The following is a 27,627-nucleotide window of genomic DNA, read 5'->3' on the forward strand; positions in this document are numbered from 1 at the left end:
ATAAAGAATGGAAATAAGCAGCTCAGAATTTTCCAGTTTAGCTCAGGCTCTGTGTACGTTAAGAGAAACAGAAGCACAGCCACAAGTACAGCAAAACCCTTCATGTGGCCAGAGAGCTGAGCTTCAGCTGGGGAAACTGGCACCAGCTGCTCCATGCTGGGCTCACACGTTGCAGCCCCCGTTTGTCCTGCTGTGCCGGGACAGGGACTGAGGCACGAGACCACCAGGGAGCTTCTCCACATGAAGAAGATCTGCCTGGCGGCCTAAACTCAGAGGCAGCCTCAGAAATCTCCCAGTGATTTCCTCTGAAACACTCTTGCTTGTAGGAAACCATCAAGGCCGCTGTGATAGAGAGAAATACTTTCATTTTCTCTCTGCTCTTCAGGGTGATTCCTTGGCTTGGCTTGTGGAAACTGCTTAAGTGAGTGACTGAAATAAGCCACACACACATATATATATATGAAGTGTCATTTTTTTGGGTGCTTTTCTCCTGTCAAATGCTGGAGAGGTGCTCCAGAGCATCTATTCTTTTGGAGGAAAAAATTCCTAGGATAATATTTTCTTACAGAGAATATGATCTGGGAAAAATCCTGAGCAGAGCAGGGATGAGGAAAATAAAATAGATTCCTGATGTCTCTTTGAGGGTTACAGTCCAGCTCTTATGAAATTTAGTGGGAAACTTTCCTGCTCTTGTAATGAGAGCTGGGCTGGTCCTTGGGGCATCACCATAACAAAGCAGAGCTACAACTGGTAGTAAGCACAGACAGATAAAACTGAAACATGTAAAAAGATTTTATTAGAGACAAGAGGTTGAATTGTGGCAAAGCTGTCGAGTTGGCTGAGGATAACAATAATCAGATGAAATGATTCTTCTTTTTCTAATCTTGAATTGGTGGGACCCCACAGACACTCTGTTCCATTCAGAAAACAAGTAATAGTGTGGAAGTTACAGAGCTCCTTCATATCAGAGCTCTGAACAGGAATCTTGACTTGAAGCACTGAGCTCCAGTTCCTAGAAGTACTGGATCTCATGGGCACTGGATTTGCTTTTACTAGCAAATTTTCCTTCCTGTGTTTTGTTTTATCCATTTTTCAGGTTTTCCTAGAACAAGTGCACACTTCCAGCTAATTTGTACTAATTGAAAATCATGTTTTCATAGAATGTGACATCCCTATCTTAAACATCTCTCTGAAATGCAATTCTCCTTTTGACTACAGTCTTTAAAAGCCAGAGCATCTGAGCCTAAATTCCATATTCAATGTCCTATGAAATTTGTAGCATTAAAAGTCTCAACACCTTGGCTTATTTTTAAAAGGTGATTTTAAATATGGGGATATATTCCCTTATGCACTTTTTTCCTAGCATATAAAATTATCATTCCCCTTAAATAGTAACACAGTGCCCTGCAATGCTGAGCACTGCTGGAATGGCTCTACACTAAAATTAAGCTTCAAATTTTAATCTCTCTCTGAACCACATCCTGTTTTCAGTTAACTGATCTCATATGGGGGAAATTTACCACAGGAAATCTCTCTAGTTTGGAAAGTACCAAAACCTTATCTTTAGTTTCTTTGTGTAATTCAGCACCTTTGGAGACAGAGGTGTAACAGAATCACAGAAACTTTCAAGAAGCCTCAAAGCAAGAGGAAAGGAGTGAGTTAAGGGCACAGGGAAGAGGTGGAGCTGCCACTTCATTCCTGAACCTGACCCTGTGGTGTAACACTGATCATGCTAAAATTAACATCTTACACCTCTTTATATCCCCAAAGTTTGAAAAACCACATCTAGAAATCTTTCCGTTTCTAAAAGAGATTTTAACTCACATCCTGGCAGAAACTGCCCGGGCCAGATTAACTTATGATGAATTTTAACAAGCCAAATGAGGGCAAATGGGTCAGGCCAAGGCCTCACTGGGGCTGTGTCACACTTTCCTCATAGCTTTGAGTTAACACTCAGCCCTGGTGGCTCTGAACCACAGATCTACATCAGATCAGCACCTCCAGACGTGCTGCAGATCAGCACAGAGAGGAGGGAAGTGTCTGTTTGTCTGTCTGTGCCAGACTTGAGGCAAACGCTGCTGAGCACGAATCCCTCAGCAGGCAGCACACACCCACGGGGAGCTGCGGCGTGGCTCCTGTCAGGGCAGCAGTGCACAGCCAGAGAAACACCCAGAGAAACACCTCTGCTTTTCACTGTGAATTCTGAGCAGGGCCTCACCCCCAGGGATGTTCCCCACAAGGAAGAGTGAACAGATTTGCATGTACAACTCTTTTTTTTCTGACTGAATCCTCGGTCAGAACTAGAGGGGGTGGCAGCGAAGGGAGCTGTGTCAGGGGTGAAGAGGTCCATTATTCTGCTGATAACGAAACTTTGCTTTGTAGAATCTTTACTGCACTCTACGAAGGCTTTGCAGCAGACATTGCTGAACTCCTGCGTTTCCCCGCTGTGCTAGCCCGGGCTGCGTTGGAGGGTGAGGCACAGCGGGGCTTCCCCGGCGAGGTTTCCCGGAGGCTCCAGAGGCTCCAGGCTCCATCCTGGACCTGGGCATGGGCTGTCCCGAGCACCGGGGGCCGTGCGGGGACTGTCGCGCCGTGACCGCGCTCTGGGCGGGCAGGACTTTCTGTCTGAGTGCCCATGGCAGAGCCGGCACCCCTGCGCTTTCAGGAAGCAGCCGCCACATTCTCCATTTCAGCCGGCCCGGGGGAATTTGCCTGGCGGGGCCTTTCCTCAGCCAATTCCCCAGTCGCTCAGCCCGCGGGCCGCGACAGCGCCGCTGCCCCGAGCAGGGGAAGCCCCGCTCCCGCCGGGGCGCGGCTCCGGCTCCCCGCTCCTCCCGGCCGGAGCGAGGCAGCATCGCCGACATCCAGCCCCGGCTCCGGTACCCGCGGTGAGCGCCCGCCCGGGGCCGGCGGGCTCAGGTACGGGAGAGGCGGGGATGCGGGGAGGGATGGAGGGGAGCGGGAGGGATGGAGGGGAGCGGGAGGGAAGGAAGGAGGGAGGGATGGAGGGCAGCGGGAGGGAAGGAAGGAGGGAGGGATGGAGGGGAGCGGGCCCCGCTGCGGAGAACCGCACACACGGGCCCGGTGCCCGAACCGCGCCCCGGGAGCGCCCGGAGGGCAGCGGGGGCTGGCCGGGGGTCCTGGCCGCTCTCCGCCGCCCTGAGCCGAGGGATGGGCCGAGGGACCCCCGAGCCGGGCACGGAGCGCTCCGTGCCGGCGCTGCGCTCCGCGGGCGGTGCCGGTGGCAGCGGGGCCGGGGCCGGGCCAGCGGGCGGGGGGAGCCGTGAGCCCCCCGGCACCCACTGAAACACCTTGGGTTCCATGACGTTCGTGTTACCGCCTCTAGTCCAGGGCTCCGGCAGGCCGGGCAGCCCCTGCGGTCACTGCGGAGCTGCCGCTCCGATGCCTGCAGAGGGAACTGGCCGAGCCGGGCCATGGAAAACGCTGCCTGTTCCCAGACAGAGCCTCCGGCCCGGGGTGTGCCCTGCCCACCTCACGGCAGTGACACCGCCAGCCAGGCCTGCCCACGGCAGCCTGACTCATTTATTTTCAGGTTTCTCAGTCAGCGTGACTATTGGTAATACTGAGACAGGTTATGGTGTGTCAGTACTGTTATGGAAAAAAAAAAAAAAAAAAAAAAGCTTTTTAAAGGGGTTATTATAATCAAACTGCACCAGTTCCCTGGGTGAAAACCTTCCTTGGACTTTCCAAGAGACACCAGAATCAGTTTCAGCTGCATTTCCAAAAATATCCCACTGCACAGCAGAACAAACCAGAGAGAATGTGCATGACACCTTGGCACACGCGGCTCCAGATGTGCCTGGTCAGAGCACAGCATCAAGGCCTTGTGGACTTGGGATTTCCTTTGTCATTTCACCACAAGTCTTATGACTTCAGGAAAGTCACTGTCAACACACCAGCTGCTCAGTTTCTGTGTGTATGAAGTGAAATCACGAATTTTGAGAATTGATGTGGTTGGGGATTTACTCTGCAGAAACAATCCTGTGTGATGAGGACTGATGGGACTGTAGCTCATCTTTCTACAAGCTAAAAACTCTTGAAAGAAAGCCCCAACCCTCCCTTTTTAGGACCCTGTCTATTTTTGTCTTGTGTTTGAGGGAAATTTTAAAGGTCTGCAGTAATTTCCTGCTGGTGGCAGGTCAAACCCCACTGTGACATTTGGTCACGCCTGTCACTGCAGCCCGAGCCGAGCACAGCGAGGTGACTGCTCAGCCTGGGGACTCTGGTGCATCCTCCCCCATCCGAGTGAGCGTGTGCCGTGTTTGAGCACCTGGATTTTATCTCCTCTCGCTCAGTGCTCGCTTCAGATGGCTGAGAACAGCCCCAGGAGCCTGCAGGACCCGCCGGGCTCTGCCCCTGACGAGAACGAGTTCCCCTTCGGATACCCCACCAGCATCTGCGAGGACGTGCCCGGGCAGAAGTTCCTGTGCAGCAACTGCAACAACATCCTGAAGAAAGCCCTGCAGACGCTGTGTGGGCACAGGTACTGCTCTGCCTGCCTCACCTGGATCGTCAGGTAGGTGCTGGGCTGTGCCCGGGGCACTGCCAGGGCGCTCCCGGAGCCGGGCTCTGGGGCTCCCTGGCCTGCTGGCATTTTCCTGCCTGCAAGGATTTTCCGTGGTGGGCTGCAGGATATTCCCTGCCTCCTCCTTGTTCCCACCGTGGAAGTCTCAGGGGTCTGATGGAGTTTTTCTGTCTGTGATAAAATAGTTCTGATTTACTTAATCCTTCCGTGGCACTTCACAGCCCTTTGACAAGGGATGTTATGGGGTTTTAGGGAATGTAATGTCACATGTGTCTGTATCTGTCTGGGCAAAATGGGCGTTCCCTGTGTTTTAAGAGAGTTCAGTTTTCACATTCTCTTTCCTACTGGGAGTTTTTGAATCATTCATGGGATAAACAGCTTTCCATCTTTATTCCTATTTATGGTTCAGGCTGCCCTTATTTTACTGAAATACAGATAAGATTGATGGGCATAGTCCTGATCTTGAAGAACAGAAGGGCAAAACTTTTTTAACATCAGCGTGTTCAAGAATTGGCCTTTAGTGAACAAGGACTATGGATTCTGAGTGGAAATCACCATTTTCATGGTTTTATTTGTGTCAGTGCCTGTACAGAGACCTCCTAAACTGCAATGCACCAATGGATTGGTATTCAATTTTTCTTTCTTTTTTGCCAGAAACAATAAAAATGCAATTTGCCAGAAATGTAAAGAGGAAGATCCCAACACTTTAGGTGAGGAAAGCCTATTGGCAGAAGAAAGGGTAAGTTGTAGTTCACAGATCATTAATTTATCAATAACCATTCTCTGTAGTCATCACTGGGCTGGAGTTCAGAAAGGAATAATACAAAATGCAATAGCAGCTGATAGTTACACATTTTAAGTTAAGCTTTAATAACTTGGATTTCCCAGAGTGTTTGATTTTAAAAAGTGTAATGGCAGCCTCAGGACTTCCCAAATCCAGGTTCTGCAATGTAAAATCCCAAACTCTTCCATATGATTAACTTTTTATTGTCTCAAAGTAACTGGTGCTTTCCTACTTGTAATAATATGTCTTAACTGTTACTTATCATCCTCAGGAAGTACTTTAATGGATTTTCCAACCTCATGGTTTCGTGTACCCTTCAAACATGAAGCTGAACATTATAATTGATACAAACTATGCTCTGGCCAATGTTTCATCTGTAATTTAATGGTGCAGATCTCTTCTTGTGTGATTTTCCTGGCAAGCTGCTGTGCTGCTCTGTATCCCAAATGCAAACTGGGATTTGGGTCCCAGCCTGTCCTTTTCCCTCCTCTCTGATTACCTGCAGGGATATCAACACACACATAATCTGTCTGAATTTTTTAGGGGGAGATGAAAACGAATAGGCAGCTGACAGTGGCATAAAAGCCAAGGTTTAGAAAGCAGCAAAATAATGGATCTGCTGCTGATGCTGAACTTGGTGATATCCCAGGAAAAAAAAAAAAAATCCTCAATTCTGGAATGAATTTCCCAATGACAGATTTCCTGCACAAATAGGTGCAGCTGAGCCCTTCTGGACTGGCTGTGCTTTGCCTGTCACTTTGGGATTTCTCTGCTGTGGGATGTGTGCTGGGGGTTTCTGCAGGTGGGGGCTGCCTGGCAATTCTCTGCCTGCTGCGTGTCCAGGCTCCAGGAAGGGAGAGGAGCTGCCTGTGCACACCGTTCCCAGCAGATGCTGGCTGGATTTTCAGGAACTTTGAGATGTGGGCGTCGTTTGTAAATACTTTCATACCTCTGTTTGTAAAGCTTTCCCCTCTCAATCCTTGCTCTGTGTTATTCCCTGTGAAATCCGCATTTCTCTGCACTGTGCTTACCTGCAGACTATCCAAAAATACCTTGAGCTGTGGCAGGGCTTCTTCTTGTGCCAGGATCCCTCTTTTAGTGCAAGATGTAATATTAAAATGTGCGGTATTTCATCATTACGTAACAATTGTACAATTCCCCGTGTTTAAATAACACAAAAATCTACGTAGCGCAAAGAACAAACCTCTCTCCCATCTGGTTCCTATTTTTTTTTTTTTTTAGCACGCGGTGTCTGCTAAATGGAAGCAGCCCAGATCTGAGCAGTGCTCTCAAGTGCAGAGACTCTCAAGTCCTCTCTGCAGCACGTTTAGGAGGTGTTAATGACCCCGATAATGAAATGCACTCATTAAGGGACCCCACAGTCAGGGTCTCGTCAGCACATCGCTGCGTGTGAAATATTTCGGGCTCCCGTGAATAGAAATGCAAAATAAAAGCTGTAGTTGGCCGGGCTTATTTTCAGTGAATTAATATCGTGTCAAATAGATTATTTTTGAGTGCTAAGAAATAAATTATTTAATAATTATTTGGGCTTCTACTACACTAAGATTAACTTGCCAGGTCACTGAGTCTTATACAATAGAGTAAATTAAAAAAAAAAAAAAAAAGATTTATCAAGGTGTGGATTTCTACCACCCTATTCCTATTCCAAGGATGCATCCAAAAGTACTTTCTCACCAATGTTTTTTTCCTTACTTTTTTTTCTTTCCAGGCTTTTGGTGATGCTGCCATTAACAAAGAGATTTCTGAACTCAGAGTCCACTGTGTGACCCTTGGGTGCAGCTGGTCTGGTATCATGAAAGATTTCGAAGTATGTTCAAAGAGAGTTTATTCAGATGAATATAGAGTGGGGACAGGATATCAGCAGACACAAATGAATGCAATTAATTAGAATCGGTGTCAGTATTGTGATTTATACCAACGGTTTTGTCCAAAAATGTGCCGTTAATCTACGGAAGGTTCCCTGCCCGTGGCAGGGAGTTGGGGCTGGATGATCTTTAAGGTCCCTTCTAACCCAAATCATTCTGTGCTTCTGTGATTAACTTTAGTAGGGCTTTGGCCAAATCCAGAACATTCTGAATGAAACTCACATTGCACAAACTTACATCAACTTGATCTTTTATCCAGTGGTTTCCTTATTTTTAAATGCAAGGCTGCTACAAGCAGGGCAGAGCACTTCAGTCTCCAGGACGCTGCTCAGGCAATGTCCTTGGCATGTTTTATAGGAGAAAAAATCCCTCCTGTGTCAATGTATTGATTGTATTCATCATTCTTTTCAGACTAATCTGAAATGCCTCTGAAATGGGCAAGATTTGTGAATCTGACATGCAAATTTGAGTAATGAATATAAGGGAGAAAGATGGGACCAGGATCATGTTGTTTTTAAATAAAAGCCCTAAGGGAGACCTCGTGTTTGAATTTACCAAATGTTGTTTGGTTTTGGTTTTGAGATTTTTTTCAAATTAATAATTGACGAAAAAAAAAAAGCCCCAGTAAAGTTGGTGAATTTTTCACCAGTAATCTCAGGAACTTTGTGTAGTGGGACTTTACCCAAGCTTAGGAGAAATGCAGCTCAGAGACTATTTATAGATAAATGTGAATATCTATTTATAGATAAACGGCAACGAGCACTTCACATGTTGCTTTATAACTTTTTACTTCCAGGAGCATCAGAGTTTGTGTGAATATGCCTTGATCCCTTGTCACACTGGCTGTGGGCACGTGGTGATGAGGAGGAAGCTGGCAGATCACTTGGAAAATGGGTGTGCCAATAATGTGACCGTGTGTCAGCAGTGCCAGTGCAGCCTGGCCAGCTCTGAATGCCAGGTAAGAACATTTCTCTCTCAAATAAAGGCTTTTTGTTGATGCTTTCAGTGATCTGTGGTGCCATTTTCCCATCCTGATTTCGTTGCACTCAGGGAATATTTAATTTTCCTGAGTTTGATCATTTTTCCACACAAGTGTTGGAGTGAAAAATGGATGTGACAATCTGCTGGTGATGTGACAAAGTGCCCGTGTGCTCCCCTGGGTTTGGGCAGCCCAGGTTTCAGCTCCTGCCTCAAAATGAGTCCTGGTGTGAGGCAAGAGAAAACCAGAAAAGCACAGACAGCAGCAGGGAGGGGATCTTGAAAATGGCTGAAGTTTATTCAAACTAAAACTACTCACAAATGTGTAGGGCAGGGTTCTGTCAGATATTATTTCTTTTAGATCTGACCGGGTGTAAATCTCCAAATTATCAGCAGTGTCCACAGACCAGGAAGATCTCACTCTGAATCTGCCACGAATTCAAACAGTGCCCATTCAAACATATCTGTTTTATATTTTTTTATGTTATTTGCTCAAAACAATGAATATTGTTCCCTCCAAATGATTTCAAGAGAAGAATTGCCAGCCTTGCAGTTGGGCACGGTGATTAAAGACCCGCATGAGAGGAGGGCTGTGAATATTTCAGAGATGTAAATAGTTCTGTGTGTCCAGAGTGTCACAAATTGGTGCCTTTCAAATACTCAGCTGAGAGATTTATAAGGGATTATGAGTCCTCCTGGGGTAAGAATGGGGTGCTCTGCTAAAATCTGCTGCTTCTGCTCCTCTCTTGGAATCCTGGATGCTGAGAATTTTAAAACTTTCTGTGCTGAAGGGCACAGACCCCCAAGAAAATACTATACTTGACCTGAGGCCGTGGAGAAAGCTCCCAAAATTGATTGATAGCACTGGGATGACGGGTGTGGAGTTGGATTAGAAGTGTGTGATATCACGGGGTGGAAAATAAGTGCCTTCAATCCCGAGCTCCACAGAGGCAGAAAAAAAGAAGCCAAAACCCGGCATTGCTCATCCTTCACTGACCTGCGGAGAGAGGAGAGCCCCGAGCCGGGCTCATCCTGCCGCTGCTAAACCCAAAACTGTGAACACCAGAAGGTGGCAACACGAATTCCTGCCAGCCTTCCTGAGAGCCGGCTGGGGCTGCGGGGGAACCTGAGCGCGCTGGGCTCCTCCTCTGCTCAGGGCTCCCTCCAGAGCTCTTTTCCTCCCACTCAGCCACCACCTAATTCGTATTTTGGTTGGCAAACCTCGGTAACCGAGCGGGGGGTTGGCCTTGAGGTGTGGCTCCTTTAGTAGAAAGTGTAGAACTCTGGTTACATGATCTGCTTTTAATGAATTTGTACCTAGTTCAGAATTGTGGTTATTTGTGGGTATTCCACGTGTCCACAACCCTCTGGGAGGAAATAGTGAATTTTGGGTGCTGCTCTTGCTCTCTTCATTTTATTAATTCAGTTTAAGGTCTTGTGATTTTTTTTTTTTATTATTTCTCTATTTTTAAATAAACGTCTCTCCTCTGAAGGAAAGTGCCTCTCTCCCTCAAGAAATTGGTGATCTGAAGGAGTAAAAGAGCAGAAATGAATAAGATCACTGGCAAGTTAAAGAGTGTTTAAAAAAATGGGTTAGAGGGTGAGAAAAACCCGTGGCTGCATTTCTGAGAATCGAAAGGGAAACCTCTGAACTGGTGTGCAGAGGAGCTTGTGAAGATTAAAGCCACCCCCTGTGCAGAGTGTGTGTGGCAGCTGCTGTGTTAAACACAAATATTACAGAACCAGTGGCAGGGGGATCACTTCACCCTCCCTGGAGGCAGAAATGGCAGGAGGCCTCCTGTGAGTGGTGATGCATTTTCTGTAGCACATCACGATGGAGAATTTGGATTCCAGCCTCCAAAGTGTCCATAAGCAGGATGCACGTTGAGCAAAGTGTATGGAGTCAGCACAGGAAGAGTTTATATTTGAATTATATTTGAATTAGAATTTATATTGGAGTTTCCTGTGCTGTAACCTGTTTATGTTCATGTATATATTTCTGTATATATTTGAATTTCCTGTTCTGCTGGTCATTGCTGTTCCCTGTTCTGTAACCCCCTGCTTGTCACTGCATGTATGTGAGTGCACATTTTTGTGTGTGTGCACATAACACTTGCACATTGCCAATCCTGTATGCAATATCCCAGGGTGACCTTGAATTCAATAATTAAATAAGGTACTGACTTTTTTCCTTCTTGTTTTAATGACGGGAGCATTCATGTGAAGGCAGTTTATGCAAGGAGCAAAAACCTGTGCAAACAGAAGCAGCATCAAAGGAAAAGGTGGGTGAAAGATGAGGGAGTGCAATGCAGCTTTATTTCAATTAATAAAATGATCACTTGTTAATTTGGATTAAACAAACACCTGAGAACATCTTCAGATCCAGCAGTTGTTTCTGGCTGCTCTTCACATCCCAGCAAAGCCCTGCTGACTGCCTTCCCTCCCCTGCTCCCACAACTGCCTTCACTAAATTATCTTCTCAATTAACCTTCTAAAATGGGCCAATATTTGTTCCCTCATACCTTGAGTGAGAGCCTCCTGACCAGGAGTGTGCTCTACAGCATCTCCTTTGTGAGAAATTGTTGCCAGGTGATGCCTGTGCTCATTCAGTTTGTTCTGTCGTGATGGGGTCCGGGAGATGGACACCTCACTGCCAGGCTGTGTGCAGGAAACCTGCTCTCAACCACACTCTTCATTGATTTACCATCAATTTTCAAAGCTGGTTGGGCACTGGAAGCTGTGGAATTGCCTTGACTTGAATTTATCTGATTTACAGCTGCTGGGTTTGTGGCTTAGGTGTTTGTAGGGAAATAAAAGAATTCCCTTCAATTGGTTTTGATTATTTCCCCTGCATTTTTTTTTTTTTTTCAACAGAGCCACTCTACATCCTCATCCAACAAGGATGGCTGTTGTTTTTCTGAAGTTGGCTGTGCATTTAGGGTGAGTGAAACAAGTCTCTTCAGGCATGTTCCACCCTGGTTTGGACATTCCCTTCAGGGAAGTGTCTCTCAAAACAGAGTCAGCACTCCTGATGCCAGATGATGGAGCTGCACCTGCACCTTGCAGTTTTTCCATGTCCCAGGGAGCTGAAGGGTGGCTGGGTTTGTCCCCAGGGCAGCTGTGGTGGCCATGGAGGGTGCAGTGACAGCGTTGTCTCTTCCAGGGAAGCAAAGAGAAGATCCAGGAGCACGAAAACTCCGCCGTGGGGGCCCACATGCTGCTCCTGCTGCAGCACATGAGGCAGCTGCAGGGAACCCTGTGCTCCAAGGGCTTCTCCCCACGGCCAGAGCTGAACTTGAAGAGTGCAGGAAAAAGCATCTGCCACCTGCAGATCCCAGCAGGGCTGCAGCTCAGCAGGGATCCAGAAATGGACTGTTTCCCTGGATCTTCCTCTGTCCCTGAGGATGAGTCTGTCCTGCAGCAGCTCGTGAGGGAGAAGGTGATTTCTGAGCTGGAAAATAAGCTGCACGTGTTTGAGAACATTGTGGCAGTGCTCAATAAGGAGGTGGAGAGCTCTAATTTGGAAATCCTGGCCTTCAGGAGACAGAGTGAGCTGGACCAGAACATAATTCGGGGCCTTGAACTGAAGGTAAAAATTACATCAAGGATTGTCTGGGTGCTTGTTCTGTAGCCAACAAATACTGACACACGTCAGGGGGAGCTGGGGTAGGGATCAGAACAGAGTCTGAGCACTGAAGGGCTCAGTTCTGGACACATATTCAGGATCCTTTTGTTGTTCAATACATTTTCAAACGTGCCTCTCTAATATTTGTTCTCTAAATCCACGTTTAGGTAGTGAGATACTCCTGAAAATTTTGAGTGTTAGTCTGCCATGATCAGACTGTGAGCAGGCAGAAGAGCTGTTTAATTGCCTGATCCTCTCACAGCAGCATTTTGCCTGGAGGCCCAAACAACATCTCTCTGTGTGTTTTGACATATTGCTGTCACTTAGAAAAGAATCAAAGCAGAGCTTCCAGAACATGAGGACTCCAGAAGGATGCAGCCACCCCTGCAGCACAGCCTGGAGCAGGGGGTGACTGAGGACTGGTTTTTTTCTCCCAGATTGCAGAGCTGCACCGGTGCCTGACGCAGAAGGACGCGGGCCTGAGCAGCCTGCACAAGAGCCTGCTGTTCTCTGAGCAAGCCTCCTACGATGGGATCTTCCTCTGGAAAATCACAGAGGTTGCCAGGAAGCTCCAGGACTCTGTGACTGGCAGGACAGTCAGTTTGTACTCCCCAGGTAAAGCACAAGATGGAGATGTGTGTTCACAAACCCCAACCCTTCAGAATCCCCCCGCTCCCCCACCATTTCTCCAGAACTCTGCTTCTTTCTGCTCGTGCCAGCAGGAGCATCTTTAAAAGAGCTCCTTAAGCCAAGATGCTGTTTGTGCAGAGGTCTGTAATCCAGGGCACTGGGATGTGCTCTTGCAGAGGGCTGGGCTCTAGTTTGGGCTCTCATCCTGCCCTTTGCCCTCCAGCACAGCTGCCTGCAGTGGATCCATCCCTGCCAGCCCTCAGCTCGGTGCCTGCTGGCACCAGCTCCAGCTCTTCCCCATGTGGGAAGTAACTGGATTAGGTAAATTACACTTGTGTGGCTAATAACAGGTAATTTTCACCAAGCTTTGAGGCACTAAAAGGATTCCAACCAGTGGGTTTTCATTGCTTGTAATCTCCAGGGGTGCTGATTTGTCTGTTCTTTCTGTGAGAGCAAACCACGTCACACATTACCTTTTCCCATATGCCAGAACACACATTATGCCTTTTTTTTTTTTTCCCCAAAAAAGCTGCTTTACTAATGAAAAGCTCTGATTTTCAGCTTTCTACACTGCAAAATATGGCTACAAGGTGTGTCTGAGGGTGTACCTGAATGGGGATGGGACAGGGAAAGGAACCCACATGTCCCTGTTCTTCGTTGTCATGAAAGGAGATTACGACGCTTTGCTCCCGTGGCCTTTCAGGCACAAGGTAAGAAGGGAAACCTTCCCACATCTGATCCCAGCCAAAAGTCAACACAAGGTGACTCTTTCCCTGGAGTTTTGTGGAAGTTGAGTGTTTTTCCACATCCCTTTCCGAAGGTGAGGAGCTGCCCTGCAGTCCTGGGTAATGATTTGTCTCTGAGTGGAGTCCCTTGCAGGCAAAGCTGCTCCTGCCGATATTCCAAACTTTGCCAGGCAGGATTTTCACCACCAGAACGTGGTGTTTGGAACATTCCAACCTGTGTCCACCTGGGCTAAAGCCAGCCACATCTTCTCCTGGCTCTTGCTAAACACAGGCAATATCAGCTTAGGAGGGAATTATGATTTGCTGCCTGAGGGCATCAGAGGGGTGAGGTGAGAATTCCACCTACAGAGGTGCCACAGATGTCTGACGGGATCCTGGCCTGATTTTTTTCCCCTAAGTGTGATCTGATAATGGCAACAACGGTTAGGAAAGCAGTGAAACCATGGCAGGGCCTGACCTCTGCTCTGGCACCTGCCTTTGTGGGGTAATAATTCTGTAAAGCTTTCCTATAAATAGTTTTACTGCCAGTTAGTAGCCAAAAAAGATAGAAATCAAAGTTCCCAGTTAAAAGATTATTACAGATATTTCCTATTTCAAGGTATGGAACAGTGAGTTAATAAAAGGGGTAATGAGGTGGGAAGATTCTACTGATATTTAGGTTGTGTCTTTTACATATCTGTGCATGGGCAACCAAGCTGTTTCTTCTGATTCCAAAGCACAATAACAGAATAAATTTAATGACTGTAACCAAACCCAGGGGCTGTTTAGGTTGTCAGGAGCGAGAGACTTTGGACTGTGCAGTTGTCTACCAAGGAATAATTCCTTACTTGATTTAATTTAATTTCATTTTATGGGTAGCAAAGTTTTAAAAACTTCATCTGGGCATTCACATGAACTGACCTTGCAGGTTGGAAATGTTCATTACAGTTTCTGTTTAATTACCAACAGAGAATCCAGCTGCTTTTGCAGCACTCCTGTCCCTGCTTGGTTTGTTTTCCACTCCAGTAACTCCTCACTGCCACATTGTGTTTTTCAGGTGACATTTATGTTGCTTGACCAAAATAACAGAGAGCACATAATTGATGCCTTTCGCCCAGACCTGACTTCTGCTTCCTTCCAGCGGCCAGTGAATGACATGAATGTGGCCAGTGGCTGCCCCATGTTCCTGCCCTTGGCCAAGCTGCAGTCCCCCAAACACGCCTACGTGAGAGAGGACACGCTTTTCCTGAAGTGCATCATAGAAACAAATTAGCAAATCCTCAGGTGGGGTTGGCTGGGGAGGTCACCTCAGAACGCCAGCAGATCATGAGGAAAAAAAACCCTGAGTTTGAGAGCTTGTGTTAGTTTGTGTGTACACAAAACCCCCAGAGCCTGCACCCCCTGACCCCACTGCCATCCCCTGGAGATGCCCCAGAGCAGCAGCAGCTGCTGGCAGGGGATTATGTCACGAAGCAGCTCTCCTGGCTTGGGTGTCACTGCCCCTCGCTGCTGGAGAAGGGGCTGCTCCTCCTCTGGGCTGTGGCGCTGTGCTGCGGGCCGGGGCGGGCGCTCCCTGCCCGGGGAGGAGCAGGACCGCGCTGCTGCAGCTCTGTCCCGTCCTGGGCGCTGCCCAGCGGGTGCAGCTCCTTTCCCCGAGCTCTGGGCTCAGCTCCTGTGGGGCCTGGCAGCCCCGGGCGGGGCGGGGGAATTTTGGCTGCCCCCCAGCAGCAGCAAGGGCGGATTCCTTGCCCTGAAGCCCGGATCAGGTGTCTCTGTGCTTCCCAGGACGCTGGAAGCCGGGAGCTGTGGCCCCGCTGGCGGCTGCAGCCCTCACCCCGGGGGGGTTTATTCCTTGCTATTTATTCCAAACCTCTGTTTCTCTAAGGGGATGTTGTGTGGCATCAGCAGGCAGGGACAGGTTACGCTGTGCTTGGGTGCAAAAAAAAAAAACCTCTGGGATTTCCAAAGGAGCCCTTGGGCTTTCCCGTTGTGGATACAGAGCTCTGGGAAAGCCAGAGCAGGGTAAGGCCCTCAGTGGTCTGGTTTAGTGGCCAGTCACTTCCTGGACCTTCAAGGCCGGTGACTTATTAGAAATTATTGAATTTTTTTTTTTTTTTTTGGTTAATGTGCTCTGATGTTTAAATATTTTTTGCATGCTAAAATGCAAGTAAGTGCTAGAAATTATTTTCTCTTTGGGGGGTTTTCTAAGAGAGGGAAGGAATGAATAATTTTTTTTTAAAAGCAAGACAAGCTTGTGACTGTCTGGATGTGTGCAAAATCTCTCACTTCTGTCTTGGCAACAGCCTTAAAAATAATTAGTTGTGATAAAGCATCACATTTCAAAAACACCCACCCCATAAACAAATATTTATCAAAGTTTGTCTGGGAAGGAACTGGATATTCTGTGTATTTTCCTCTATTCCATCTTTCAAATGTTCTTTCAGGGACAGAGTACTGGAGTAATTTATCTAAATATATTATGCCTTTCCTGTCTGTATCACTTTGACATGTGCTGTATTTATTACAATCATTCATATTTTCTTATTATTTTATTTATTTCCTAAATAAAGCTCACTAACTTAAGAAAGGATTGGTGTTATTTTTGCTATCAAATAGGGAATTGAGCAGCTTGGAGATGTTACAGGAACAGCTGAGCTGTGCTACACTTTCCTTCCTTGCTTTTTCTTTCTGGGAAAAGGAAGGTCCTTTTGGGGCAGAAATGCCCAGAACGTCTCTGTCCACTTCCCTCAAACCTGCCTAGCTGGGAGAGCCCTTCCAGGCTCTTCAACAGAGCCCACAGAGAGAGCTCAGTTAAAAAAAAAAAAAAAAATACAGATACGGAACAAATCCACGCTAAATAAACAGACGCGAAACCCGATGCCCAGTGCTCCTCCTTTCACAGGCACAGCTGGCACAAAGCAGCCAAATCTCAGCCCGATCTGCTCTGACTGAGAGTGCAGGCAGCCCTCGGACCCCAGGCTCTCTCCCGAGGGCATTTCCATCCCTGGGAAGGGCTCCAGGAGCCCGGGCTGCCCCTGCGAGGCTGGAGGAACGCACGGATCCCCTTTCCAGGCGCGGGGCTCCGCTCCCAGCCCGGCTCTTCCCGGAACGGGCTCCAATTTTCATCTCCCAGACCTTCGATAAGGAGGTGGCTGGCACTGACAGGAGCTGGAATCGGGGCGATACCAAGAGTTCCGTGATCCAGCAAATCATTTCTGCGTGATTTTGTCAGGATGTAGAAAAATCACGGAGAATTTGAGGGAGTTACACCAGCAGCGTTTGCTCCGTGTTTAACGGCCAGGTTGGCAAGGAGTCAATGCCCCTACAGCTAAGATGGTCTGAAACACTCAAGGACAAGGTTTGGAGGGATTTTTTTTTTTTTAATGGACTAATAAAGCTGAAAAAAAAAAAAAAAACAGGCAAATTTTTTGCTTATAAGCCCTTGTTGAGGACAGGGGAAGAACTCAAACCTTGCAGACGATGGCTTGAACTGGTTGTGTTGGTCAGTCAGGTGGCCCCAGTGGAGAGGTGGTCGGGTTGAGACCCTCGGAGCAGAGGGAAGAGAGAGGGGGAACGAGCGACTTGTGGGAGTCACTTCTTTTGTCAGGGATTTGTCCCACGGACCCGGCTGCTCCTCCAGCTGGAAGTGGCACTTGGGAGCCTCGCTGGGTCGCCCAGCCGTGGGAGGCCCCGGGGCCAGCGAGAGCCATTCGTGCCGATCCCATCTCCCACGCCAGGCCTGGAGCTCCCGGGAGCTCCGTGTTTGGGTTTCCATTCAATATTCCTCGGCTTCGGTCTCCAAGGCTACACGCCAACATCCAACCCCTCCTCCCACGCCTGTTTTCAAAGAAAGAAAAACACTGTGAAAAGAGGCTGCAACGATTTCTGGGCAGTTTTCAAAGCAGAGGCAGCGCTGGGAGCGGCTCTCCCCGCGCACTCCGCCAGGCTCTGCTCCAGCCCGGGCCGTGGTTCCCGGGTGCTCCATCCTCGTCCAAGAGGGAAAGCACCTCCCCCTCGGCAAGTGCAGGGTGTGGGGCAGCAAGTAAAAGTTTTTAAGGAAAAATTGGGAGTTTGGAGTAGTTATCTACACGGGGCTTCATTCAAAACCTTCTGCGAAAGCTGTTTTTTTTTTGGGAATTCCATAGCGGGGAGGGAGCCGGGAGCCCTGCCCTGGAGCCTGTGCTGGCCCCGCTCCTTGGCCGAGGAGGGTGTGGGATTGCTGCCCTCAGCTTTGCGCCGCCTTTGGGGCTCTCGTTCATTTCTGTTCCCTTGCTTACAGAATAATCTGCTTTTAACGGCCGGATCCTCCCGCCCTGCTCCCAGCCTTGGGAGCCAAACCAGTGTCCAGCTGCTCCAGGTGCTGTCACAGCCCCAGCACCTGCCAGGGACCGCGATCCCACAGCGCCAAAGAAATGGGAGATCCAGGGGATAGCTAGGTGGGTGTGCAGAGGAGGAAGAGGAGGACGAAGAGAAGGAAAAAGAGGAGAAAGGAAGATGAGGAGGAAGAGAAAGGCAGCACCCAGTAGCTGACTGCAGTGCGATCTGAGGCCAGGCTTGCTGGGTGCTGTGACAGAAGCACCTGCAAAGAAACCAGAGTTAAATCTGGTTTATGTTGTTGTAATTACGTTGCTGGTTTATGTTGCTGTAATTATGTTGCTTCATTCCGGTTAGAAAATACGGGATACATCTCAAATTCTGAGGTTTTTTTTTTTTTTTTTTTTTCATTTTTGTTGGACACTTTTGTCCCAACGCGATGTTCCCGTGCTCTCTCTCCGTGTGGAACGGTTTCAGTCAGGCTCTCCCTGCGTACACCCCCGGTGAACTCGACCCAGCCTTTGATTTCCGTGTCACACCATCCGCATTCCTGCGGCACGCTGCAAACATCAGCCACGGGGGCCGGGAGGAGGGTGGTGCTGCCCCGGTGCCCTCGGGGACAGGCTGGGACAGGAACGCTGTCCCGGGAGCGCAGCAATCTCCGGGATTTCGGGCAAACGCAGCAGCCCCGAGGCACGGAGCGAGGAGCGGGGCTTCTCCGAGGCTTGTGGGCAGAGGTTATTTTAGTCCTGAGGTGACTCACACTTATCCCGGTGTGACTCACGGGGAGCTGGGGCCCGGGGCTGGCTAGGGGCACGGCACGGCACGGCACGGCGCACTTGGCACACACGGCTTTCCTCACGCAGCCCCGCACAGGGAGCAGCAGGGCGGCCGTGCCGGACCCGCGGCTCAGGAAATCGCCTTTCCCGTCCCCTCCGCAGGTGCAGCATCACAGCGACACTCTGACACCAGCGTTTTGTGGGAAGGTTTGGTTAAATAAATGATTCCCGAGTGCCGGGTGTTGGAAGGGAGGCTCAGCCCGTGCCGTGCCGCTCCCCGCTGGCGCCCGGGAGCTGCTCGCTTGCAGCTCGAGCTTTGTGACACGTCTGAGCCCCAGCTCCCGTCCCTGCATCCATCACGGACGGGAAAAGCCGTACGGACCCTGCTCGGGCTTGGCCCAGACCCCGCACTGGGAATCAGCTCTCCTATGGCCCGAGCAGCCCGGAAAACATTGCTTTTCCAGGATCGCTTTCCAACAAACAGCAAACCCCACAGATTTCTTCTTGGCACCGACCGAAGCATTTTTACAGCGATTGATTTTCTCTGTGAGATTCAGAGAAAAGCTGAAAGGCTGCTCCCGCTTCCAGGAATCCCGGCGAGAACAGCTCGTTCCCTCTCGGGACAGCGCTCCGCGGGCACTGCCCGCATCCCATCCCCTGCCCGCCCCCCACGCGGGGCACCGGGGGAAGCCCTTTCCTGGCTGCAGGAGGGGACAGGCGGGGAGGTCCCGCGTGTGGCAGAGGGTGACGGTGCCTCTCCACGGGCGGTGGGTGCGTGGCCGACCCTGGGAGCCCCGTCCTGGCCCCGGGGGTGCCGCCCGCGCTCTCCGGAGCACCGGGCCGGCCCGAGCAGGGATGTGCCGAGCCGGGATGCGCCCTGCCGGTCCGGTCCGCTCGGTTCCTATCGATGCCAATCCATGCCGGTCGGTCGGTGCCGGTCCGGTCCGGTTCGGTCCGTGCGGTGCCGGTCGGTCGGTCGGTGCCGCTGGCTGCCGTGCCGTGCCGTGCCGGTCCGGCCCGTGCGGTGCCGGTGGGTGCCGCGGGGATGCGCTGCGCTGCGGTGGGACCGGACCCGTGGGAGGCGGCGGGGGCGGCCCCGCTAATTGCATAACCGGGACGTCAATGCCGGCGGGAGCGCGGGGGAAGCGCGGGAAGATGGCGCCCCGCGCCCGGCCCCCGCCGCGCCCCGCAGCCCCCCGGCCCCGCGCCCCGAGCGCCCGCTGAGCGCGCCGGGGGCACCGCGGTAAGGGCGGCGCCGGCCCCGCGCACGGGCACCGGGCGGGACGGGCGGTTCGGGCGGGCGGACGGCGCCGCGGCCGCCTTTGAATGAGCCAATGGCGGCGGGGCCGCGGCCGCCGCTCGGGGCTGCCCGCGGCCACCCCCGGCAGGTGCCACCGGGGCGCGGGGGACCCGGCCGGGCGCTCCCGCCGCCGCCGCGCGGTCCCGCTGCCGGCACGGGAGCGGCGTGGGCGCTCCCGCACGTGTCCGCGGGGCCGGGGTGGGGGGGGAGGAGAGCGGCGGGAGCACCGGGGGCGCGGAGCTGCGGGACACCCGGGGAGGGGAGCGGCGGGGGAGCGGAGGGAAGCGCGGGGGTCAGCGGGAGCCCCGGGGGCGCGGAGCGGAGCTGCCGCCGCGCTCGGACGCGCTCCCACGCGGGGACCCGGCGAGTGCCGCTGCCGGGACGTGTCGCGGCTCGTGGGCGCCGGGCTCTGCCGGCAGCGGGACCGCTCTGCCCATCCCGGGGCTCTCGGGGAGCGGGAGAATCCTCATGGATGGCAGGGGCCGGGCAGAGGGGGCTCGTGTCGCGATCCGCGGCGCCAGGACACGCGTGGTGCCATGAGGCCACATGTGTGGCCGTGACGGGAGCGGCAAGGGGAGAAAAAGTCCCTTTCAAGTCGTTTCCGTGGTGTCCTTCGGGATCGCAGCTCTGCTGTGGGTGGTTTCTTTGCCTCCTGCACCCCAAACCTCGTGGCGGTGACATTTGGCCGCCTGGGTTCGCTCGCTGTGGGTGGTGCTGGCACATCCCTGCTCCTGCAGCAGTCCCGGCGGTTTGGGAGCCCGCAAAACTGCGGAAAATGGTGATTTTAAAATCACAGTAAATGTAAAGCTTTTATTCCTTATGTGCCCCTTCCCAAAACCGAACCATGCGGACCTGTGGCGTGTCCCAGTGCTGTGGGAGCCTGTCGGGGGTTAATTCCCTCTTGTTCGCCAGTAGCAAAGAATTTGGCTGCTCCCTGGATTTCGTGGAAAGGAACCGTCTCATCGGCTCTGTTTTGCAGTGTCCCGAGCCCCTGCTGGTGGGGCTGAACCACCTCCAGCCTCGGTCCTCCCAGGCAAAACGCTCAGGGATGCTGCGCCCGGCTGATGTCGTGCCGTGCCGAGAGGTGACAGCGTGTGTGTCCCCTGCAGGCTCTGCTGATGGAGACCACGGAGCTGACCCCGCTGATCCGGGACGTGTACGCGGCCGCCGGCCGTGTCCAGCCGGCAGCGGGCTCGGCGCGGAGGGGCAGCGGCTGCCGGGAGCTGATGGTCAGGCTGACCGAGGGGCAGTACGTGCTGTGCCGCTGGACAGACGGGCTCTACTACCTCGGCAAGATCAAGAGGGTAACGTGGGCACCCCCGGGGGAACGGGAGAACGCGAAGAGGTGCCAGCGCCAGCGGGGCCGGTGCCGTTCCCCGGCTCAGCTCGTGGCTCAGGGGGCGCTGGCCTGGGCTGCGGTGTGTCCTTGGTCAGCAGGGCGTTTTGGGTTGGCATCCTGCCCCGGGGTGTCACGCCCCAAACCTGACTGCCCGCAGCCCCGAGAGACAGGATCGGGCACCAAGGAAAAGAGGGAAGTGCTGGGAATGGGAGCTGACCCACGGCCGTTCTTCCTGCTCTCTTCTGGCAGGTGAGCGGCTCCAAGCAGAGCTGCCTCGTCACGTTCGAGGATAACTCCAAGTACTGGGTCCTCTGGAAGGACATCCAGCATGGTGAGTGTTGCCCCAGCCTCCCTTTCCCGCTGCCATGCTGTGGGACCCTTCCCAGCAGCACGGGGATGTGCCAGTGCCACCTCTGTCACCCTGGTCCCGCAGCCGGCGTCCCGGGGGAGGAGCCCAAGTGCAGCATCTGCCTGGGGAAGAAGTCGGGCCCCAGGAACGAAATCCTCATCTGCGGGAAGTGCGGGCTGGGTGAGTGTGGGTGTCCCACCCCGGGCCCTGCCGTGTCCACCCCGGGCGAGGCTGGGGCCGGCCCCGCGGCGCTGATGCCGAGCCCTCCCGCAGGTTACCACCAGCAGTGCCACATCCCGGTGGCGAGCGGCGGCGAGGGCCCGCTGGGGACGCCGTGGTTCTGCCGCCGCTGCATTTTTGCCCTGGCCGTGCGGGTGAGTGGGGCTGCCCGGCGCTCCCGGCTCCGTGTGCTGCCCGTCCCCGGCACAGCGGGGCAGGACGGGGTCCCCGGGTGGCTGTGCTGACCCCGGCCCTGTCTCTCCCACAGAAAGGGGGTGCCCTGAAGAAAGGAGCCATTGCCAGGACGCTGCAAGCCGTGAAGATGGTGCTGTCCTACAACCCCGAGCTGCTGGAGTGGGACTCCCCACACCGCACCAACCAGCAGCAGTGCTACTGCTACTGCGGGGGCCCCGGAGAGTAAGGCCAGCCTGTGTGTCACCATCTGGCTTTGTGGGGGAAAGGAAGGTGGGATCAGGGTGGGGATGTTTGATCCCAGGCTTGCAGGGCACTGCCCTGGGGCCAGTGGCTCTGCTCCCCACGCTGCCTCTGCCGTTTGTATAGAAACACCAGTTAGGGACAGACTTTCTCTCCCTGGCTGGGGCTCTGTCTGGGAGGGGACCGGGGCGGTGGCTGCCGCACGCTGCCCTCACTGTCACGGCTCTCCTGTCCCTGCCCAGGTGGTACCTGAAGATGCTGCAGTGCTACCGCTGCCGGCAGTGGTTCCACGAAGCCTGTACGCAGTGCCTCAGCGACCCCATGATGTTCGGAGACCGGTACGGCCCTTCTGGGCTTGGCTGAGCTGGCTCCCAGGGGGCACCCACGGCCACATCCCAGCGGTGTGTCCCTGATCCATCTGACACCGACATGGATCGGGTGGCCCTGTCCCACAGAGCCCCACTCCTCCTGGCCTTGCTGTCACCGTTGGCACTGTCCCACCTGGCCCATGCCTGGGCCCTGCACGGCTGCGGGGTGATCCTCACTCCCAGCACTTTCCCTGATGTTTTCCAGGTTCTATGTGTTTTTCTGCTCTGTGTGCAACCAGGGACCAGAATACATCAAGCGCCTGCCCCTGAGATGGTGAGAAACGGGCTCTGCCTCCTTTGGGATGTGCCCGGGTGGCTCTGGGACACAGGGCTGGCTGATCCCTGCAGGTGTTCAGCTGCAGGCAGTGTGCCACCTCTCCCCAAAGCTGAAGGGGTGCTGTCCTGGCTGTGGCATCTGCTCAGATACACCTCTGGGCTGGGCTGCTTCCCCTGTGAAGAGTGGGAAGGTTCCAGTGGTGGGTTTGGGAGTTGTAGTGGCACTGGCAGAACAGGGCATTGTTGGTGGCACCATCCTGCCAGGGCTGCTGACCATGTGCCCCTCTTTGCTGCAGGGTGGACATCGTCCATCTTGCCCTCTACAACTTGGGTGTTCAGAGCAAGAAAAAATACTTTGACTTCGAGGAGATCTTGGCCTTCGTGAACCACCACTGGGACCCGCTGCAGCTCGGGAAGGTACAAACACACCCTGGGCTTGGGCTGGAGAGCAGCCATGGGAGTGAGAAATGTCACCCCGGCTTGTGCAGCACTCAGCATGGCAGCTCCTGCTCCAGAGGAGCTTAATCCCCTTCCTCTGCGCTGGGATTTTCCTCGTTGGAGTGTCAGACCTGACACCTTTCCCAGCGGGAGCTAGAGCTGGGAGAAGCACTCACACCAAGGCGTGCTGGAAACGTGTCCCCGGGGCAGGACGGGGCGGCTCCCCGAGGGCGGCACTGCCCGACCCGGCTGGCTCTGGCCGGGCCTGGCTTCCCTCCCTCCCTCCCCGGCCTCGGGCAGGAGCCGAAAGCCGGAGTTCGGGTTCCCCCGTCTGTTTGGATTTTGCATAACCACAGCGGGCACTGAGCCCTGCCTGCCCCCCCGTCCTGTCCCGCAGCTCACGGGCACCCCGATCTCAGAGCGCGGCCCCCACCTCCTCAACGCCCTCAACAGCTACAAGAGCAGGTGAGCGCGGGGCGGGGATGGCCGCAGCGTGGGATGCAGGATGCTCCGTGCCAGCCTGGCTGAGGGCTGCTCCCTCCCCCCCTGCCGCCCAGGTTTCTGTGTGGGAAAGAGATCAAAAAGAAGAAATGCATCTTCCGCCTGCGGATCCGCGTCCCCCCGAACCCCCCCAGCAAGGTGCTGCCGGAGAAAGCCCCCGGCGAGGGCGAGAGCGGCTCCTGCGAGCTGAAGAAGAAGGGGAAGAGCAAATACGCCCATAAGGACAGGTGAGCGGCCCCGCTGCCCCGGGCATTCCCGCAGCAGCAGCAGCCCCCGGCCCGCGCCCCCCTCACGCCCTGTTTGCAGCCTCCTGCCGCGGCAGCTCCAGCAGCAGAAGCGGCGAGCGCGGCGCAAGAGGGCCAAGTTCCTGCTGGAGGATGCCATTCCCAGCGTGAGTCCTTCCCCCTCCTCTCTGCGGCCGCGGGGCACTGCCCAGCCCAGGTTTCCCCACTCCTGCGGGCAGGGAGAGCTCCACGTCCCTCGCTTTGGGAAGTGTCGCTTCCCCGGGGCCGCGGGGCCTGGGAAGGAGCGCGGTGGCCCCGGGCAGAGGGTGCCAGCGTTGGGCTGTGGGCAGCACCCCTGTGCCAGGCAGTGAGGAGTGAGCTCGTTTTTGTGACAGAGTGACTTCACCTCGGCCTGGAGCACCAACCACCACCTGGCCAGCATCTTCGACTTCACGCTGGATGAGATCCAGAGCCTGAAAAGGTCCGTGCAGCCAGGCCAGGGCTGTGGGGGGCCAGGGGTGCTGCTTGTGCCAGGCTGGGGGCAATGCTGCATCCCAGCCTGTCCCATCCCACCCTATCCACAGTGCCAGCTCAGGACAGACTTTCCTATCGGACGTGGACTCCACAGATGCCACCAGCACCTCAGGCTCGGCCACCACGAGCCTCTCCTACGAGTCCAGGTGAGGACTGTGCCCCTTGCCCCCTTCTGGAGGGGTCCTGGTGGCATGGCCGGGGGGGTGAGGGCTTGTGTCTCCCCTCTTCATGTCCCACCCAGGGGAGCTTTTCCTGCCTGTGTCCCAAAACGGGCTGGGGGTCCCAGAGTGGCACTTGCCGAGGGCGTAGGATCAGAGCCATCAGTCTTTGCTGGGCTCCCCCAAATTCCTGGCTCCCTCCAGAAAGCAGCACGGGGTGGGGGGGGGTGGGGGGGCACTTTTTGGGTGCTGCCCTCACTCCTGCCCTGTGCCCTGCCCGGCAGCCGCAGGACCGTGGGCAGCCGCAAGCGCAAACTGGCAGTGCCAGCCTACGCCTCGGGGGCCAAGAGGAGAGGGGGCGAGCTGGGCGGGCGCCCGGCCGCGACCACCCCCGAGGGCAGCGAGGCAGCGGCCGGCCCCGACCGCGCCGACGACGGCATCGACAGCCACACCTTCGAGAGCATCAGCGAGGACGACTCCTCGCTCTCCCACCTCAAGTCGTCCATCAGCAGCTACTTTGGGGCCGCGGGCCGGCTGGTGTGCGGGGAGAAGTACCAGGTGCTGGCACGGCGGGTGACGCTGGAGGGGAAGGTGCAGTACCTGGTGGAGTGGGAAGGCACGACCCCCTACTGAACCCCGCCAGCCCCGAAACCTCTCCCGGAGCCAGAGCGGAGGAGATCGGGCTGCTGGGGCAGCCCGTGAGGCACAGGAGAGGTGCTGGTCCCTCCCCCCGGCCATCGGCGGGTGGAGGCAGCGCCCAGGCAGGGCTGCCCAGGAATGAAACCTGAAGCCCTGACACTCTATTTTTTTTTAATGTTAACGATTTTTAGTTCCTTGGCTGCGTTTATGCAGGGCGTGGCCCAGCCGTGCCCTCCTGATGGAGGCCGGTGGTGCTCAGAGCAGTGAGGGGGTCCGGCCTTTCCAGAAGGGTCCCCCTGGCACAGCTGGAGCAGCTGCTTGGGGGGCACCCCACACCCTGCTCACACAGAGGGACCTCGGCCTGTGCCTGGCACAGCCTGGCTCATCCCGGTGTCCCAGCCTGACTGAGCAGGCTCGAGGGGGTCCTGCTGCCAAAACACGAACCCCTCCTCATCCCTGGGCTCTCACAGCCCGTCCCTGTGCCCGTGGGAAACTGGGGACAGCTCTTGGGGTTTTTCGCCTCATCCAGCATCCATTCATGAAAGGAATGTGGTTTGCTTTATATCAGAGGAAAATGCCCTAAAATCAGCCCACATGTGGCTGTTGCAGCCGTGGGGCAGATGTGCTCTCACCCCGCAACCTGGACTGTGTGTGGCGCTGCACCAGCTTCATTTCACTGTTCTGACAATCATGACCTTGGAAGAGATCTTCAAAAAAAATCCTCCTTTGCCTTAAAACCACCGTGGGCACTTCACAGACTGGAGCCCAAGGCCTTTGTTTCTACAGGAATCTTCATCCCAAATGTGCCAAACCAGCAGACAAACCAAAAAAGGCTGAAGAGGACAGAGGGGGCAGGGGCTGTACTGGGGTCCCTGTGGCCATCCCTGTGGCCATCCCTGTGGCCATCTCTGTGCCATCCCTGTGGCCATCTCTGTGCCATCTCTGTGCCATCCCTGTGCCATCCCTGTGCCATCCCTGTGGCCATCCCTGTGGCCATCCCTGTGCCATCCCTGTGCCATCCCTGTGGCCATCCCTGTGCCATCCCTGTGCCATCCCTGTGGCCATCCCTGTGCCATCCCTGTGCCATCCCTGTGGCCATCCCTGTGCCATCCCTGTGCCATCCCTGTGGCCATCCCTGTGGCCATCCCTGTGCCATCCCTGTGGCCATCCCTGTGCCATCCCTGTGGCCATCCCTGTGGCCATCTCTGTGCCATCCCTGTGCCATCCCTGTGCCATCCCTGTGGCCATCCCTGTGCCATCCCTGTGGCCATCCCTGTGCCATCTCTGTGCCATCTCTGTGCCATCCCTGTGCCATCCCTGTGGCCATCTCTGTGCCATCCCTGTGCCATCTCTGTGGCCATCTCTGTGCCATCCCTGTGCCATCCCTGTGCCATCCCTGTGCCATTCCTGTGGCCATCCCTGTGGCCATCTCTGTGCCATCCCTGTGCCATCCCTGTGGCCATCTCTGTGCCATCCCTGTGGCCATCTCTGTGCCATCCCTGTGCCATCCCTGTGGCCATCTCTGTGCCATCCCTGTGCCATCCCTGTGGCCATCTCTGTGCCATCCCTGTGCCATCCCTGTGGCCATCTCTGTGCCATCTCTGTGCCATCTCTGTGCCATCCCTGTGCCATCCCTGTGGCCATCCCTGTGGCCTCCTGGCTGTGCCTCTCTCATAGCGGTGATGTTTGTGAGCACTGGGCTTGATTTGTCTGCAGGAGAGAAGGAGCAGCCCCTCCTTTAACAAAGCAATACTGCCAGCTTGGGCAGGAGCAGAGCAGCTGGCTTTTTAAAAAAGATTCCAATATCAGATGAATATGTTAGATTTTTTTTTTTTCCTTTAGAGAGACAGAGAGATATTTTTAATGTCCTCCTCATCTCTCCCCCATCCCACCGTGGCTGTCCCATGGGATGGAGGGTGGGTCATGCTGGGCTGTGGGGTCCTGTCCTTCAGCAGAGCCTGTCCCGTGCTTGTGGGATCTCAGCTCATCCAGAGCAGAGTGTCCCTGTCCTTTTGGGAGAGGTGCTGCCAGGTCCCCCCTTCCCTGGCAGGGAGGGGTCCAGCAGCTGGAGAACTGCTTGTCCTGCCTTAGCTTGGTCCTTGAAGGATCACTTCAAATATTTCCCTTTCTCAGTGCCTATGGAGCCCTTCCAAGGGGCTGCCAAGAGCTGTGCCAGGGTTCTGCCTGTGGGATGTGAGCACCCACAGGATCTGGCCCTGGCTCCCCTCTGTTCCCTCTCCTCCTCTCCTGGCTTCTTGCAGAGAATTGAATGTGGAGCCTTTAAAAGTATTTTTGCTGCAGAGTATATTTTGCATTCGCTGTAATAGAGATTTATAACAACTCTGTGCACCTTCTGATTTCTGAGTTCAGGTTGCTGCTTGTAAGCACCTCTCGTTATACCCAAGTTGTAATTAATATGTCTGATATACAATTAAAAAGTGTTTTTTTTTTTCAAAGTCACTGTTTTTTTTGTAGTGTGAGGATTATTGGGTTGGGGTGCCCAGTGCCCACCACGGGGCAGCTGGTGCTGCTGGGTTGTGTTCTGTGCCAGGTGAGGTGTGCCCTGAGGTGTCCAAGCCC

At 53.9% G+C, this 27,627-nt stretch overlaps 2 protein-coding genes across 8 annotated transcripts; both read left to right on the top strand.

Annotated features, from left to right (window-relative positions):
* Nucleotides 1–2,435: 2,435 nt before the first annotated feature.
* On the top strand, nt 2,436–15,761 carry TRAF1 (TNF receptor associated factor 1). Of its 4 annotated transcripts, none has more exons than XM_053962468.1 (11): nt 2,436–2,919; nt 4,317–4,537; nt 5,201–5,285; nt 7,060–7,158; nt 8,013–8,174; nt 10,408–10,476; nt 11,069–11,134; nt 11,358–11,783; nt 12,257–12,434; nt 13,011–13,159; nt 14,316–15,761. In XM_053962468.1, exons 2-11 carry the CDS (start codon nt 4,329–4,331, stop codon nt 14,445–14,447), a joined length of 1,575 nt encoding a protein of 524 aa, XP_053818443.1. In that variant the 5' UTR covers nt 2,436–2,919; nt 4,317–4,328; the 3' UTR covers nt 14,448–15,761. The 4 variants fall into 4 exon arrangements, with proteins under 4 accessions (XP_053818443.1, XP_053818441.1, XP_053818442.1 ...); XM_053962466.1 differs by having other exon boundaries at nt 2,439–2,919; nt 14,232–15,761; XM_053962467.1 differs by lacking the exon at nt 10,408–10,476 and having other exon boundaries at nt 2,439–2,919; nt 14,232–15,761.
* Nucleotides 15,762–18,128: 2,367 nt separating this feature from the next.
* On the top strand, nt 18,129–27,503 carry PHF19 (PHD finger protein 19). 4 transcript variants are annotated; one of them, XM_053962054.1, is made up of 15 exons: nt 18,129–19,034; nt 20,677–20,871; nt 21,156–21,237; nt 21,340–21,435; nt 21,529–21,629; nt 21,743–21,891; nt 22,152–22,247; nt 22,483–22,551; nt 22,850–22,970; nt 23,389–23,456; nt 23,549–23,719; nt 23,799–23,883; nt 24,112–24,197; nt 24,301–24,396; nt 24,693–27,503. In XM_053962054.1, the coding sequence occupies exons 1-15, from the start codon at nt 18,489–18,491 to the stop codon at nt 25,039–25,041; spliced, it is 2,310 nt and encodes a 769-aa protein (XP_053818029.1). In that variant the 5' UTR covers nt 18,129–18,488; the 3' UTR covers nt 25,042–27,503. The 4 variants fall into 4 exon arrangements, with proteins under 4 accessions (XP_053818029.1, XP_053818032.1, XP_053818031.1 ...); XM_053962057.1 differs by having other exon boundaries at nt 18,987–19,038; XM_053962056.1 differs by lacking the exon at nt 18,129–19,034 and adding an exon at nt 19,391–19,510.
* The last annotated feature ends 124 nt before the right edge of the window (nt 27,504–27,627 follow it).

The sequence above is a fragment of the Vidua chalybeata genome, chromosome 21 (genome assembly GCF_026979565.1).
Source record: "Vidua chalybeata isolate OUT-0048 chromosome 21, bVidCha1 merged haplotype, whole genome shotgun sequence".
In the NCBI taxonomy this organism is placed as follows: Eukaryota; Metazoa; Chordata; class Aves; order Passeriformes; family Viduidae; genus Vidua; species Vidua chalybeata.

What these genes read in the sequence shown, in the direction of transcription:
- PHF19 (XM_053962054.1), top strand. Translation starts at nt 18,489, where the DNA reads ATGATTCCCGAGTGCCGGGTGTTGGAAGGGAGGCTCAGCCCGTGCCGT. An exon ending in ACCTCGGCAAGATCAAGAGG is followed by an intron (nt 20,872 to 21,155) that starts GTAACGTGGGCA and finishes CTCTTCTGGCAG; the next exon opens with GTGAGCGGCTCCAAGCAGAG. An exon ending in ACCCGCTGCAGCTCGGGAAG is followed by an intron (nt 22,971 to 23,388) that starts GTACAAACACAC and finishes CCTGTCCCGCAG; the next exon opens with CTCACGGGCACCCCGATCTC.
- TRAF1 (XM_053962466.1), top strand. Translation starts at nt 4,329, where the DNA reads ATGGCTGAGAACAGCCCCAGGAGCCTGCAGGACCCGCCGGGCTCTGCC. An exon ending in GCCTATTGGCAGAAGAAAGG is followed by an intron (nt 5,286 to 7,059) that starts GTAAGTTGTAGT and finishes TTTTCTTTCCAG; the next exon opens with GCTTTTGGTGATGCTGCCAT. An exon ending in TTCGGGGCCTTGAACTGAAG is followed by an intron (nt 11,784 to 12,256) that starts GTAAAAATTACA and finishes TTTTTCTCCCAG; the next exon opens with ATTGCAGAGCTGCACCGGTG.